The following is a 17,453-nucleotide window of genomic DNA, read 5'->3' as shown; positions in this document are numbered from 1 at the left end:
TTTAGAACAGCTGATAGAAAATATTAGAAAAGAATCAAGCCAAGACATATCATAGGTAAAATATTAAATTTTAACAAGGAAAGATACTGAAAGTTGAAAGAGAAAATCTAAATCACATTAGTGGTATTCCCATCATAATAACAGCAAATTTATGACCAGAAACCTTAAAAGTAAGGACATCATGCAAAAATGTTTTTGAAGAAATCCAAGTAAACAACTGCTTATCTAGATCAACCTCCTCAGCAAAGCTATCATTCATAATTAAGCTACAGATAAAATCCTACCATAGTAACAAAACTGAAACAATTTATGACTATTAACCAACACTTCTAAAGATACTCATTGGAATCCTGCACACCTAACAGGAAGATAAATGTAACCATCAACATAGGATAGGATATCCAACTAGATGAACAGAGAAGCAAAAGGAACACTATAAAAACAACACAACCACAGGAATTGCTGCATGCCTCTCAATAGCACTGAATATTAATGATCTCCGGTTTTCAATCAAAAGACTTAGAACAGTGACTTGGATTAAGAAGCATGACCTGAACGTTTGTTGTCAATAAGAAGAACATCTCACTGACATTACAAACATTTGCTTAAGATGAAAGGTTACAAAAGAAATTACCCGGCAAATAGGCTTGGAAAGCAGGCAGGAATAGCTACACTCAGATGATAAAGGAGATTAAATTAAAATCAGTCAGAAGAGACAAAATAAGGGCACTGAACATTAATAAATATTAATGAAGAGAACCAGCACCTGATGGAATCAATGCTAAATTCTATCAGACATTTAAAGAAGAACCAGCACTAAAACTCTCTCTGAATTTGTCCATAAGATAGAGATAGAAGGAACTTTACCAAATTCTTTGTGTAAGGCAGAGAGGTACACAACAAAAGAAAAGCATTATAGACCAATCTCTTTAATAGATATGGACAAAAAAAAACCCTCAGCTGCTAGAGCAAATATGATTCCAAAACTGGACATAGCTACCCTCAAAGGCTAGAGAGGGAGAAGGGGGGGTGGGGACTTTGTCCATTTCCAGAAGGTGAAAAGGATGCACTGAGCGCATTCTCCTAGATGGAGCAGGAATTGGAGGAGATGAAATCTCAGACCATGTTAAACACAGTGATTGTAGGATCCCAAACAACTCTTCACAGGTTTGAAACACACAATTAGGAAGTGTTTAGTAGTTTGTCCATTCCCAAAGGCACACAATGAATGTGCTCAAAAGTGAATTTAAGCCAGGTGGCATTGGCTCACTCCTGACCAGCACTCTGCATTTATAAACAAAATCGATTCAATATACATCCAGGACCAACATATTGATCTTTAAATGATCTTCATCGTAGGGGACACCTTTTTCAGGCTTTTGTGATTACACCAAACGTTTGCTCATCTGTATTCCTGCATTGCAGTAAACATAAATCCACACATGAAAAGTGTTTTCTGTGTGATATGTCTTGTGTGAGACCAAGAAGGAAGACAAGGGCATGGCAGTCATCCTTCCTGCACAATTTCTTAGAATCTATAGCATCAAAATATGATTTACGCCACTGGGCCACCTTAAGATAAGGATTCAAATGGTTTTTCTTTCTTGAGATTGTTTCTAATATATTTATAAGATATTTCTTTGTTGCTTTGAATGTCCCTCTCCCACAGCATAATCCCTGCTTTCACTGTATTTGATGTTGTTATAATTTGTGGAGGGTAAGGGGAAAAACAAATCGTTTAAATAGGGATACAGGCGGACCCACTGCAACAATGACATGTACAAGACGTTATGTCGAAAAAAGAACTTTACAACTTTGGCACAAGGTGGGGGGGGGGCAGAGATGGGAAGGGATTGGAAGGGGAAACAAACGAGGAGGCAACAATGCTCGATAAGAAATGTACTCATAAAGCCGGGCGCTGGTGGCTCACGCCTGTAATCCTAGCTACTCAGGAGGCTGAGATCTGAGGATCGCGGTTCAAAGCCAGCCCGGGCAGGAGAGACTGTGAGACTCCTATCTCCAATAAACCACCAGAAAACCGGAAGTGGCGCTGTAGCTCAAGTGGTAGAGCGCTCGCCTTGAGCTGAAGAGCTGAGGGACAGCGCCCAGGCCCAGAGTTCAAGCCCCACGACCGACAAAAAAAAGAAATGTACTCATAAACAGCTATAGGTCTTTAGATTCATTTCTGGGTTTTCAATTCTATTCCGTTGGTCCTGAGGTCTGTTCTTGTGCCAGTACCAAGCTATTGATTACTATGGCTTTGTAGAAGAGTTTGAAATTTGGTATTGATATTTCTCCAGCGCTGTTTTTTTCTGTTAAGGATCGTTTTTGCTATACAGGGTCTTTTATTGTTCCATATGAATTTTTGGATTGCCTCTTCTATTTCCTTGAAGAATGAGGTTGGAATTTTGATAGGTATCGCACTGAATTTGTAGATAGCCTTGGGAAGTATTGCCATTTTTATGATGTTGATCTTTCCAATCCAGGAGCATGGGAGTTTTTGTCACCTTCTAAGTTCTGTTTTGATTTCTTTTTTCAGGTTTTCATCATAGAGGTCCTTCACTTCTTTGGTTAAGTTAATTCCTAGGTATTTTATTTTTTGTGGGGTTATTACAAATGGAGTTGCTTTCCTGATTTCAGCCATGTTTTCTCATTGTTGGCATACAGAAAAGCCATTGATTTTTGAGGGTTAATTTTATACCCTGCTACTTTGCCAAAGTTTTGAATCAGCTTGAGTAATTTGGGAGTCGAGTCCATGGGTTTCTTTAAATACAAAATTATGTCATCTGCAAAGAGGGAGAGTTTTACTTCTTCTTTCCCTATTTGGATCCCCTTTATGTTTGCATCTTGTCTTATTGCTGTAGCTAGGCATTCTAATACTAGATTGAAGAGCAGTGGAGAGCGTGGACAACCTTGTCTCGTTCCTGAGTTAAGAGGAAATGGCTTTAGTTTTTCACCATTAAGTATAATGTTGGGTTTGTTGCTTTGTATGTCCCTCCCCCACGGTATAACCCCTGCTTTCACTGTATTTGATGTTGGTATAATTTGTGGAGGGGAAGGGAAAAACAAATCGTTTAACTAGGGATACGGGTGGACCCATTACAACAATGAGATGTACAAGTTGTTATGTTGAAAAACGAACTTTACAACTTTGGTGAGGGGAGGGATCTGGTGGGAGGGCAGGGGCAGGGTATGGGAAGGGATGGGAAGGGGAAACAAAGGCAGAGGCAACAATGCTTGATAAGAAATGTACTCATTATCATGCCCATGTAATTGTAACCCCTCTGTATGGTATTTTCACAATAAAAAATATATGATTTATAGCTAGGTGCCACTGGCTCACACCTGTAATCCTAGCTACTCAGAAGGCTGAAATCTGAGGATGACATTTCAAAGCCAGTCGGGGCAGGAAAGTCTGTGGAATTCTCATCTCCAATTAACCACCAGAAAACTGGATGTGGTGCTGTGGCTCAAAGTGGTAGACTGCTAGCCTTGAGCAGAAGAGCTCAGGAACAGCGCCCAGACCCAGAATTCAAGCTCCACAACACACACACACACACACACACACACACACACGCACACGCACACGCACACACACACACACAGAATTATTTGTGAGAATTGTGACTCTTGTTGATAGTGTAAACTTGAATTGTTTAGAGAACTATAGATTGCTGTAGCTTTTTGTAATATGACTCTCTTCTACTCTATACTTTATATTTTATATTTACACATACACCTAATATTCAGCCTACACTTGGACGTTGCCAAGCATTTTTATATATTCAATATATGTACACCTACATATATATCAATAATGTGATATGACAACAAATACCTTATATCATTTATTAGTAACATATATCAGATTTAAATCAGAGGGTTGAACATGGAATTAAATATATCTATGTAGAAACATACATGATAACTTCCTGTGTAAAGAACCTTCCAATTATTAGACCTAGTTTGCATACATGTAGAGAGCTGTGATAATTCATTTCACTTCAACGTTCTTGTAATATTTGGCAGTAAGATAGAAATGGTATTTCTGAATTGTATATGATAACAGCACAATAAAATTAAGTAGAAGGACAGATGGCTCTTGGTTTACAGGCTTCTTATCATCACGTGGCTATAACACAGAAGAGAAGATCTGTAGGTATTTGTTAAACCTATAGACTACATTCTGCTTCATACTTCAGCAAAATGTAAATTAGACATTTCCTATTGGTGTCACATAAAACACTCATGTGAAAAAGTCTCACAGCTATTTGAATTCTCACAGATTCCTTTTATAAAATAAGAGGCACATCAAAAATAAACCTGCAGGACATTTTTTCACATAAATTCATTTCCCAGTTGATCAGGTCCATTATTTTATGAAATCTCTATCTAATTTCATGAGGTGGTAGAAACTTTTATAGTTGGATCTCTTAAACATCTATTCCATTTTAGAATTTAAACAAGAATTCAACACACATTGCATCAAAATAAATTTTATTTCAAAGATTATTAAAGTAACCTAGGTCTATGAAAAGCAGTCCTCTGGCATTAACAGGCAATGATGATTGAATTTTGAATAGTGTTCTTTTATTGCAGTCTGTCTGAAATTGTATAATAAATAAAGAGTCAATTGTTTAAAAAGAAAAACTTGAGACTTACAACTGAAAATGAGAAGTTTCAGTTATGAGCTGGGTAATGCTCTATCAAGTAGCTGTTAATTGGTGTTGAAACTTTTCTCTTCCAAGAAGATCCACGGAAGCAAAACTCAATTGAGAATGGATTTCTGTCATAAGAGTCCCTGTTATTTTATGCTTAGCCCAATCACTTATCAATATGGAAAAAAATCCATCACACAAATGACCACCTGCTCCCTTCCTGGGAAGAGGAGAGTTTCTTCTTAGGGCTTTCCACAAAGGCTAACTCATGACAAGATGCAGCTGCCGTTCACCAGTCACTCTGGAGTCTATGAACACAGATTGAAGAGGAATGGAATGATTTCCAGGGCAGGACCCCTTCACACACTAAAGGGTCCAGCAGCTCTGATTTATTATGGCTTCAAATAGATGAACTGATATTTAAAGAAGAGAGAACTCATATATAATTCTCTCACCTTTTCTAACGTTGACTTAGGTTTATGTGCTACCTAATCCGGACATTCCTTGTGTATGCATAGATATATTTATCGTGTCTCCACTAGGAATAGGATTCACAAAGTAAAACCAGACTCATAGGAGCTATGGGAACAAAATATCCTGGAGCCAAGAAAGTGGGTAAAATATCCCAATGGGGCTTGTTATTTTGTGGAAATTAACTAGAGAGAACAAGCAAGGAAGGAATGTTCTCCGCAGGAAACAATGTCTACTCTTTAATTTCTTGTGATTTTGAGCATCAGTGGGAAAGGGCAAGCTGTGACTACTACAACTATTTTCTCTTCCTCTTGACAAAGAAATGAACTGACCTGCTATAATTTCAGAGACAATCTGAGGATGCCTTTGTGGAATAAATGTTTCATGTATTCTTTGATCAAATTTATTCTCATACTCAAATATAGAAAAGTCAGGCATAATTCATTAAATTAGTGACTTTGTGTATATACCAACCAACTAGAAAGTAATAAACTAATTTTTCTGTCTACAGAGTTTCACCTGTGGGAGACTTAAAACATACTTTGCTCCATCTAGGCTGTTCACTGTTGCATTTTTTGTAAACTGTATACTTCCATTGTTATTTTGTAAATTTTCCTCCTAATGGTCTTGGTCCAGAATTTAGCCTATCTGATGACTTTTTTTCCTCTTTCAGGAAATCCAGTCTTATTTCAGGAACTGTATGTTTAAATTTTAAGGTATTTGATTGATCTTTTTATCATTTTTATTTTTGTCTTTGTCAGTCATGATGTTTAAACTTGGGGTCTTTGTACTTTCCCTAAGCATTTTTGCTCAAAGCTAGTGCTCAGCCACTTGAGTCACGGCGCCACTTCTGGTTTTCTGGTGTTTAATAGGAGATAAAAGTCTCATGGACTTTCCTACCCAGGCTGGCTTTGAACTGCATTCCTCAGTTCTCAGCCTCCTGAGTAGCTAGGATCACAGTTGTGAGTCATCAGTACGTGGCTCCGTGACTTCTATTTTAAGGCTCCATCTGTTGTTTTCTGACTTCTTTTTCTTCTGAATTCCTGAGCCATTGAAAATAATCTCTATGCCTTAAAAAAATCTCTTTACACATTTGAAACATGCAGGTAGGAAGCATTCATTAGTCTGCTCCTTCCTGAAGGCACACAATGAACATCATCAAAAGTGAATTTATATCCTAGTTGTTGAAATTCGGGGCTGTTTTGCTTGGCAGCTTCAGAAACGGAACCCGAGGGTCATTCTATAGACCCAGTTCTCCTCCAGCTCTCCTTCACCTGGCGGATGTGAATCTGATATGAATGGTTTATGATCATGCCCTCATAGTGCTAGTTAGCCTAATGAAGAGCTCTGCACTGAGAGCCGGAAGCTGCCTGTGTTGCTAGAGCAATGCCTGGCTTGGGTGCACATTGTTTATCTGCCCTTCAGTCCCAGATCCTGATTGCAAGGAGCGTGCCTGTTCTCAGAAGGTATTTGAATCCCTTTATTTTCCTGAGAGGCTAGCTGAGCCCTCTCAGGCCAGTCATGAGCTGCCTTCTCCTCAGGAAATAGACTAGATTGTGGGCACGGTTTGACATTGAGAACAGCACCAAGGGTCGCAATGAGGAAGGTTGTCACCTTGAGAAAACACCCAGCGATGAGACCATGTGATAGAACAGACGACCTGCGGATAGAGGTGCTCTCTGGGACCCTGGCTGCACGCGGGGCACTGAGGAAAGACTTCTACTTTCACTTGAAATGATAATAACCATCCCACAAAGATCAACGAAGCCATAAATCTCACCATTTTTTTGTGTCTTCCAAACTTTGGCCTAATTGTCTGGAAATTGGCATTATTGAGCTCCAGGACTAAACTTTTCCTACTGAAATAGAGAAAGAATTATTAGTAACCTCTCCTGCTCAAGTTAATAATCGTTATCTATAGAAATCATAGATAACTTTCATCTATAGTTGACAAGTTATCTAATAGATATGATTCTCTTCTTGACAATATTCCCCTTCTAAAGAAGCTTTGTCTTTTTGCCCTTTTCTTTCTCAAGCATTTTAAAGCTCACACCAAGAATGAATAGCACCTTTGAGGAATTCATAGTTTTTTTCTTTCTTTTATTTTCTTTTTTCTTGTGAAAATGCTGTACAGAGGGGTTACAATTACATGGACAAGGTAATGAGTGCATTTCTTATCAAGCATTGTTGCCTCCTCCTTTGTTTCCCCTTACCCTCCCTTCCCATGCCTCCCCACCTCCCCTCCACCCACCCCCCACGCCAAAGATGTATAGTTCATTTTCGACATACCATCTTGTACATCTCACTGATGCAATGGATCCACCTGTATCCCTATTTAAACAACTTGTTTTCTCCCTTCCCCTCCACAAATTATACCAACATCAAATACAGTGAAAACAGGGGTTATACTGTGGAAGAGGGACATACAAAGCAACAAAGAAATATCTTATAAATATGTTAGACACAATAGCAAGAAAGAAAAAATCATTTGAGTCCTAATCTTGGGGTTCATTTCGCTTAACATCAACTTATCTGACCATTTCTGCTTGTCTCAGACATATACTAGTTATTGCAGATAAGGGAAACCATGGGACCTATGTTTCTTTGGGCCTGGCTTACTTAACTTATTGCCCCATTTGTTAGGAAATGGAAAGACTTGGAAAAAATTATATTAAGTGAATTCATAGCTCTTAATTCTTTGCTACCTTCTGAGTTCTATGGCCTGTGCTGTCTGTGATTTTTTCACTTTCTGCTTTGTTGCCTGATCAGTACTCTGCATTTATAAACAGAATCTATTCAATAAACATTCAGGACATCATAAATCAAAGAAATGGAACTGTCCAGCCATTTTATGCCCATTGCAATTCTCATAGAGAACACATCTTCTCCCTTCAAGACTTCTCCCAGACATGGGTTCACCTTGATCTCTGCTTCCACACCACCCTTTTTAGGGCCCCTTTGACCTCAGCATTCCTCAGGCTGTAGATCAGGGGATTCAGCATGGGGTTGAAAAGGCTGTAGAACAGTGAAAGGATCTTCTGCTGTTCCTCGGGGTGGCTGGACTTGGGGGCCATGTACATGACCATGGCGCTGCCAAAGAAGAGCCCCACCACGCAGAGGTGGGAGGAGCAGGTGGAGAAGGCCTTCCTGCGGCCTTCCCCTGACCCGATCCGCAGGATGGCCAACAGGATGCGCGTGTAGGAGACCAGCACCAGGCACAGGGGACCCACCAGGATGAACACACAGGCTGCAAAGATGACCAAGAGATTGAGCCTGATGTCAGCACAGGCCAGCTTGAGCACTGAGAGGATTTCACAGAAGAAGTGGTTGATTTCATGAGGCCCGCAGAAGGGCAGCCTCACGATGAGAATGACATGGACCAGAGCCAGGAGGAAGGCCCAAGTCCAGGAAGTGACAGCCAGAGTGGTACACACTCTCCAGCTCATGATGGTAGAGTATTGCAGGGGATGGCAGATGGCCACGTACCGATCATAGGACATCACCACCAGCATGAGACACTCAGCATGAGCAAAAGCCAGGTACAGAAAGGTCTGCATTATGCACGGAGCAAAGGAAATTGTTTCTCTCTTGTTCAGAAGGTTTGCCAACATCTTGGGGACATTGTTGGATGCATATGAAATATCAACAAGGGCCAGGTGTGAGAGGAAGAAGTACATGGGGCTGTGAAGCTTAAGATCCAGCCAGATCAGCCCCAGGATGATGCCATTCCCAAACAGAGTGAAGATGTAGCACAGCGAGAAGAGGCCAAAGAGGAAAAGCTTTGTCCTGGTGCTGACTGGAAATCCCAGAAGAACAAACTCTGGGACCCATGTCTGATTCTCAGTCATGCCCTCGTGACAGGACCTGCGTTGGTCACTGCTGTGACACTGCAATGTGTGCTGCGAAGCCAAAGAAGAGATGGATTAGATTGTATAGGAGCTGGAAGGCCTGGATTGTGCACGGTGGAGTGCTTCAGTCAGCAATCACTTCAGAGTCCTGACACATCATTGAATCCCCAGTAAGGCAGAAAGGTTTTCATTCCCTGCCTATATAAGTCCTGTCATATGCTATGTTTATTTCTATCGAATTTTACTTACTTACGTTGGATTTCAAGATTTACATTTTTACTATCATGATATGTAGTTTGTTTTTCAGAATAACTAAGTACATCATTTTTGAGATGGGAACACTGCCATATATCACACACACTATTTTTTGTTAATTTATTGTTTTCACATTCTGTTACTAAGCTCTCTTCATTATTTGGCTTCCTCTTACTGTATCATGGCAGTAGGCTGCACATTATATACACGTGATACATGATCAAAGAATAATTATAGAATGGAAGGAAGGAAAGAGGGAAGAAAGAGGAAGAGCGGTATGGAGGGTAGAGAGAATTAAATTGACACCTGTAACATTAGTTAATGTTTCCCTCAGTGTTTATTAGTTTTGAGACATTAATAAATGAAGATAATATTAAAAATTTTAGTTCCTGATGTTACCTTGGAAAAATTGAACTTTTATTGCCTCTGTAAGCATAAGCAAAAGTGACACCATTAATCTTGTTTCTTAAAAAGAGACCCATACGCATTTAGACAGAACCCAATATGATGAATGAACAGACGCGTGGTTGGGTGGGTTGATAGCACAATCAATGGATAAAAAGCATTAATTTAGAAACAATATTGGAAGGGTACATCCTGTATTCTAATCACCTCTTTCAACTTTGGTATAAAGTTGTCTGGCTGCTATTCTACCAACTACACAGCTATAAGAATGATGGAAATGTAAAACCCAGATCTTCCACAGTGTATCCAAATATTAAATGGTGAATGAGGCAGCATCAGTGGGCAGTCATGACTCTATGTCTGCAGACACCAACCCCTTTGCCCATAACTTCACCTGAGCTTCGTATTCGGTGTATTGACTTATGGAGCCTTCTTTCCTCCAGGCCCAGCTTCTCTAAACCATCATAAATTTTTGGAGGAAAAAGACCTTTCATTCCCTGTGGTACCACCCTAAACTTGTCTCAGGAATATCACCAGGGACTGGCAAGGTGGCCCTGAGTTCGATTCCTCAGCACCACAAAGATGGAAAAAGCCAAAAGTGGTGCTGTGGCTCAAGTGGTAGAGCACTTGCCTTAAGCTGAAGTGCTGAGGGACAGCTCCCAGGCCCAGAGTTCAGGCCCCACAACTGACAAAAAGAGAGAGAGAAAGAGAGAGAAATATCACCAGATCTAGAGGAAAATACTCATCAGAACCAGGGGTGGCCTCCCTGCTCCCAGAGGCTTCTGACAAAGGGACCTTCAGGTGTTGAGTCCTTGCTGCTTGCCTGCCTCAGGCTCATTCAGGGATGGGGCTGGCTCAGTGGGAATACCAACAGAGCAGGTTTTATGTCTGGGTCTCTCCTCCAAGCCCCCCCCCAACCTCCTCAGACATCTGAGTGTCCCCAGGGGACAAGGATACACAATAGGCAGAATCCCCACCTAACAGAAGAAAAGAAATAGTGTTTATTATTCTGTCTCTCTTTCATTGGGCCCTGGGGACAAATGCACAGAAGAAAAAGATCTGCCAAGGACTACTGTAATGCCCAGCAGGAGCCACACACATGAAACTCTTGCAAATGGACAGACTTGTGGGAGCACAGTATGAGTCAGACTTCCTGAGCATTTGGATGGTGGTGGGTCTGGGGATTCACCTTCTTCCTAAGATAGATGGTGTGGATCTCAGAGGAGCAGACCATCGGCCTACGGGATAATGGCTTCAAATCCCCATGGTTCAGATGTTGATAGATCATAACACACAACCAAAAACAAAACACTTCTTTACTAATTACTTTTTATAGAAGTGTCCACTTGAAATATAAGGAGGCTTGATTACAGTATTTCCAATTTGTGCTTGTGGCATACTTTCAGCCCATCTACCATGGTCACATTCCTCCTTTGTCTCTCCCTTTACAAACAGCGTTTGAAGGGTTTGTTACAACATCTTTCAGTCCTCCTTGCTTCTCCTTCCAATTCCTCATGTTTTCCTTCCACACAGTTCATCATCATCGTCATCATTTTAGCTCCCTAGTCCATAAATGAGAGGAACATACAGTATTTGGCTTTTTGACCTTAGTTTATTTTTGACAACATAATCATCTCCAGTTGTACCTATTTTCCAGCCAATGACATGATTTCATTTTTCTTTATTGTTAAGTAATATTTCATGTTGTTTATATGCACATGTGTATCATAGTTGCTTTATACATTCATCAGTGGTTGGATATCTGAGCTGATTCCACAGTTCGGCTACTGTGAATACACATGAGTAGGCTGATACCTTTCCTGTATGTTGATTTACTCTCCGTCAGCTGTATGCCTGAGAATGATATGGCAGAGTCATAAGGAAAGGCCTCCTGTGACTAGAAGGCCTAGGTGTGAGATGGATCAGCCTGTGGTGACTAGGTCATGCTGACTTGTGCCTTAAGATGTAAAAAGAAACACCACAAAAGAAAGATGCTGGAGAGGGGTTTAGAGGTCCCTGTGTGCTGTGACAGAGCATAGACTTCATTGTAAATGGTTACATAATGTGACTAAATAACATGATCACAATGACTGCCAGTTTATTCGTGTGAGGACCGTTTGAAGGAATGGGATTGGACACAGTGAACCTCAGCTCTCTGAAGAGTAAATGTTTCTAGAGAATACGTCTGAATTAAGGTGACAGCCTTGGAGATGAGTAGAGGAAGTGGGCGTGACACATGTGAAGGTAGTGGGATGATACGTGCTTAGTGACTTTTGGTGTATGTTGAGGAAGAAGTCAAGGCCACAGCGCTTCCCAGGCTCCTGGTCTGTGGTGGTACTTGGTATCTCCACTCACTCACATAAAGGACTCCTGGGGAGAATGTTTTTAAAGTCAGTGACTATAGATGGGTGTTTTTTATCAGGGAAATGTAAACTAAAGCAAGAGATAGACACCACCACAAGCCCACTATCATGGTTACATGTTAAAATCCCAACTGTGTTAAAGATGTAAATCAATGCAATTTTCATGCATTTCTAATGCTATCGTGTCGAGGTTTGGATAAGTGTGCCCCCCAGATCCACATTTTAGGCCGACAGTGGAACTATTGGCAAGTTGTGAAACCTTTTTTCTTTATTTTTTGTGGTACTGGAGTTTTAACTCAAGGCCCTGTAGTGTAAGGTAGTAGAAGTTTATAGAAGTATATAAGGTGGCTGACCCATGAACGATATGGAGTCTAATAGGTAATTTTGAGGTCTTTAGGACGCATGCACTTGAAGGATTTTTGTCCTAGCCTTTTGCCTTTGCCCTAGGCTCCTCTTCACGGGGTCTTTGATTTCTTTCCAGCCCTGAGGTAAGCAGCTTTCCTCCATTACGTACTCCTCTCATGACCTGCCGCATTGCCACAGGCACAGGAGAAAGACCAGCCAGTCACGAACATAATTGCCACATCTCTGAGTGGAACTCAACCTTTGATCTTTATAAGCTGGTTGTCTCAGGTATTTGTTATAGTGATGGGGTGTTGATAAATATAGTGTAAAATAGAGCAACAGAATTTCAGGGTCATATAAAATAAGTTGTATACTCGGCATAGGATTTAGCAACTTTCTTTTCATTTGGAAGTAAATACTTTCAGACATTTATGAAGTGAATGAAAGCTTATCTCTGCACATTTACCCCAGTATTCATAGCTGCTGTTAAAAAATAGCAAAAACTTAGAGCAATGCAAATGTGATTCAACAGGTGACTGAATTGTATGCATGATTGTATATTATATAATCATTTACATGCTATTACATATATAGTATAAGTATAAAAGGGAATATTACTCAAGAATAAGAATGACCAATGTATTGATGCCACGATTAGCAGAAAGTAATGCTAACAATGTGAATTATGCGATAGAGAAAATACTCTAGTCCACATGATTGCGTTGGCATGTAATTGTTGAACAAACAAATGTATAGTAATAGAGTTCTCCAATAATGGGTTACTGGTTGTATAGTGAAGAGGGCAGGGGGAAAGGAAGAAATCAGGGGGTACTTGAGAATCTGGAGAAAGATGGAATGATTTACGTGTTCACATTAGAGAGCTGTCATAACTTAGTGGACTGTAATCTTCACCGAAGGGCATTGCATTGTGGGTAAATTATACCTCTACAAAGTTGATAAGGCATTTCCTTCCACTCACCCTCCTTCCAATCCAACACCTCCAGGTTCTTTGCCATCTATGACCATTTCACAACTGTGAGACCCTTTTCCAGCTATGAGAAGCCCTCAGTGTATTTTCTTATTTGATTACAATTTGCCAGATGCATCCAAGGGGTTATACAAGCCTGAGGGTTCACAGAGCACATCTGCAGACCACTGCATTATCACCTCTGCTCCTACTCAAGCAACTGGCCACTTTCTGATTACTTCTTCTGTTACAGAAGATTGCAAAAGACCGGAAGGTCTAATTACTATAGCATGAAATGTTGTTCTCTTTTCTAGAATATTTCTCTGTTCAACATCTTTTCAATTTGTATTTATATATCACAGACTCCACTTATTGACTTTCACATAGATTGACAGATAATTCAGCTAGACATTTCATTGAGGATTCCTTCATGTAAGAATGATTCTAAGGCTGTGTGGCTTTTCTAGTGAGTTTTTCCAAACCCTTCTCTGGAGGGGATATGGCAGAATGCAAGAGGCTGAGGACAGGAAAGGTAGTAGGCTGGCTCTCTTTGTGTTTTCCCTCAGTTCCTCTTCACAAAGACCCAAGCCTCACTGAAGTCCAGGACTTCAGAATCCAGGGTTCCTCCTTCTCAGTCTCTCCATAGTGTGAGCTTCCAGGCTTTAGCTCATGGAACATTGTTACTATCTGACTTGGGAGTCAGAAGACCCAACTGCTCTAACAATAGATTTTGTCAGATGCATCTGTTTCTACCCTTGTCATACCCCATTCTGCACTGCAGTTAGTGTTTGTTAGTTGTAAACCTTGCAATGGCTTCTGGTTGTAAAATTCCATTGGTTTTCTCTTCTGCATGCTAGATAGCTGGTAGCGTCTTCTCTGAACAATGGCTTTCTGTCCTTCCTTGTGCTTTCCATATTTTCAAAAAAAATTGTTTTCAATTTCTCTGGTCAGCTCATGTCTTTCCCAAACTCTTTGCTCTTATGCATTATAGCTTTTGTTCTTATTGCATTCCAGCCGCATTTAGGAAAGAACAAATCAACCTTCCTGAATAATCTGCTTTTAGAGACATTTATGATCATTTAAAATTATATATTCTTCCCAACTAGTTTTCCATTTCTAAGAATTTTCTACTAAATGAATTGAATGGACCTAAGCTTTCACACATGCAAATTACCTACCATATTCAGAAAAAAAACTCTTGATTATTAATAGGTTCATGGTTTATCTTTTATGGAGTATTTGAGAATAGGGGTATCATTTGCCTGTAAATCAGAATCTGAAGCTTCATTCCCACGAGGCCCTATGGCAAAGTGTCCCCTGACTGTCCTGTCTATAGTGGATCTAATGCATCCCAGGTTTCATTTATCTTCACCTCCACACTGATGGGAGATATCATAGGTGGTGACCATAAAAAGCAACGTGAATGTAAGGTCACACGTCCCACAATAACTGCTGTACTCCTATTAGCAATAAAGGTTAGGTTTCCCCATTGCTTGCCCTCAAGGATGCAAAGTGAGTTCTACGTAGGCCTTTGAATTACTAAACATTGTCCATCATGAATTACTCGGTTCCGTGAAATGTCCAATCTGATTTGTGTGAGGGAAGCATCTGTACGCTATCTTTGTGGCACAACCATTAGGTTAGTTTAAGATGAGTCTAGAGACAGGACTAGTAAGAGTGAATGGTGCGTAACACCCAAGCCCCTCCTATGTGGCTGACAGAGGACCTAGCCAGTTGCTCAAAGTGTGAACTTCAATAGAAAAACGAATTGAGAGAGTCTAACCTCTCTCTTCCCCCCTCCCTTCCCCCCTCCCTTCCCTTCCACTCTTTCCTCCCCTCCTGCTCCCCCCCCCCTTTCTCCTCTGCCCCTCTGTCCCCTCCCCTTTCTTCTCTTCCTCCTTCAGGCTGAGAACAAATAACAGAGGTTTGTACTGAAAGGCCAAAGCCTCTGGGAACCTGCCTTCTGGACTCTCCGCAGCCTTAGGCCCTTGTTCCCCAGAGCTCTGCGCTTGTGCTCAGTGCCCGAAGGACCCTCCTGGCTCAGGAGCCCTTTAGAGAACTCGTTAAACTGACACAGCTGGCAAGTTGCTTCGGGCATCTTGACAAAGATGAAAAAAAAAAAACACCTTTTTTTTTTTAATTGACCTCAAAGGAATAAAAACTATTTCTGGATTTTAAAAAGTGTCCAAGGAAAAAAAAACCCAAATCTCCTTATGAGGTTCATTAAAACTTTGCCACTGTTAATTACAGGGGAACACTCTAAGCAGACAACTGTGCCAAGGACCTGGGGCCCATGGTCTTCAGAGGAGGAGGCTGGGGACTCAGTTGCAGGGTGGCAGAGGTGAAGCTCTCTTGGTGCAGCTACCCTCTCTCGTGAGACAAGAGTTCCCACGTCTTCTCATTGCAAGCTCTTTCCCCATTCACACGTTTAGATAAAGACCAAGAACAGAGCAAGAGACTGTCATTGACGTAATTCAGGGCCACACTAAAGTCTGAAGGAAGTACAAGGGAAAAAAAGAGAAATAAAAAGTACTAATACTAGAAATGCAGAATAAAAACATCTCTAGCCTCAGACCACGGGTGCATACTCAGTAAGGGAACAAAGTCTAGGTCTCGCCTTGTTCCTGCCAAGGGGAAATTTAGTCTTTCACCATCTGAAGGCTTTCCTATCTATTCTTAATTTGATGAGACTTTCTATCATGAGCAGACTTCAAAAACCTTTTCTGCATTTATTAAGGTGAACATAGAATTTTTACTGTTTGATTTTTTTAATAGGTGTAATTATATTCATTGATTTTCAAAGGTTAAGGCAACCTTCTACGCCCAGGATAAAGCCTACTTAAGCACAAATGGAAGCCCTACAAAGAGCATTTCAACCCGAGACAATAGAGTTTTCATCTCTGGAACTTTGATCTGTGTTTGCTTAGCTGTCTAGGATCTTTTGATGGTGTCCATTTCTCTCCTGTCTTCTGGAACACTGTGCAGATGACAATGTCTGTATCATTGCCCTCATCCACAAAGGCTACCATCTCATTCATTCTGTAGACTCTCTGGCTGTTTCCTCCTTTCCCTCCTTTTTGCATTCCTAAACATACTCAATTGGAATAAAGGCATAGCTTTAGAGTCCTGTAGCTATATTCTTTAATTTTTCTTCAAATGATTTTTAGTTATATTTCAGAATGAAATTAAGTATGTGGAAATAATCTGTTCTGGTTTGGGGCAGTACTGCGATTTGAATTCCACTGATAGGCACCTAGTCTGATTTCATACCTTGATTGTTTGTAAATTGTGTCACAGTAAACATTGCTATGCTGGTGTCTCTTACATAGGCTGATGTTCAGGTATGTTCTTAGGAATCCTGTAGAAAAGCCATTTGCTAGTTCTATTTTTCATTGTTGTTGTTTGGAAACATCTCCATACTGATATCCATAGTGGCTGCTCACTCCACCAATAGCATCCAAGGTTCTTTTCCCTTCATCATTGCCAGCATTGGGAATTTTTGTTAGTTCATTGCTAATAGTGATTCTAACTGGGTAGAGTAATTCTAACTTGGAATCTCAAGGTAGTTTTTTATTTTTATTTCCCCAGAGAGATAAAGATACAACATAGCTTTACAAATATATAAATCCAACAACCTCAACATAAAGCCAGATGATTGAACTCAGACCAAGTGTTTTCCCTATAACAATAAATGTCAATAGACCTAAGCTTGCTTTTTAAAAAAGTGGATTTTTTAAAAAAGAAAGCTCACTTGTACTCTGCTCACAAGAAGCAGACAAACCAAGGAGATCTAGAATGTCTAGAAAGAAAATGGAGCAATGGAAGAATGCAAACAAAAGTAAAAGCTGAGTTGTAAACTTACTATCAGAGGAAGTTTAAGCAGACTGAAAACATCTATATCATATAAAAATTTATCAGGACCAAATAATATGATTAGAACAAAAGGTACTACATGAACTGCAAACTAAGAAGGGTTAATTTTCATGCAATAAAAACTATACCTTACTCATGTAATGTTAACTCCTCTGTACAGCATCTTTACAATAATGTAAAATTTTAAAAAGAAAAAATTATAAGTAATTAAAGAAAACAGAAATAACTGGTGACATTAACTCATCTATCTAACCCCACCCAAATCATG

At 40.2% G+C, this 17,453-nt stretch overlaps 1 protein-coding gene across 1 annotated transcript; it reads right to left on the bottom strand.

The window, feature by feature from the left end:
* Positions 1–8,044: 8,044 nt before the first annotated feature.
* Positions 8,045–8,977, bottom strand: LOC105989553 (olfactory receptor 2A5-like). The gene has a single exon (XM_013021658.1). It carries the CDS (start codon positions 8,975–8,977, stop codon positions 8,045–8,047), a length of 933 nt encoding a protein of 310 aa, XP_012877112.1.
* Between the last annotated feature and the right edge of the window lie 8,476 nt (positions 8,978–17,453).

The sequence above is a fragment of the Dipodomys ordii genome, unplaced genomic scaffold, assembly GCF_000151885.1.
Source record: "Dipodomys ordii isolate 6190 unplaced genomic scaffold, Dord_2.0 Scaffold56, whole genome shotgun sequence".
NCBI classification, from domain to species: Eukaryota; Metazoa; Chordata; class Mammalia; order Rodentia; family Heteromyidae; genus Dipodomys; species Dipodomys ordii.
This window is presented reverse-complemented; position numbering and strand designations above follow the sequence as displayed.

Bases quoted from the DNA above. Each gene is read 5' to 3' on its own strand.
- LOC105989553 (XM_013021658.1), bottom strand. From the start codon at position 8,977: ATGACTGAGAATCAGACATGGGTCCCAGAGTTTGTTCTTCTGGGATTT.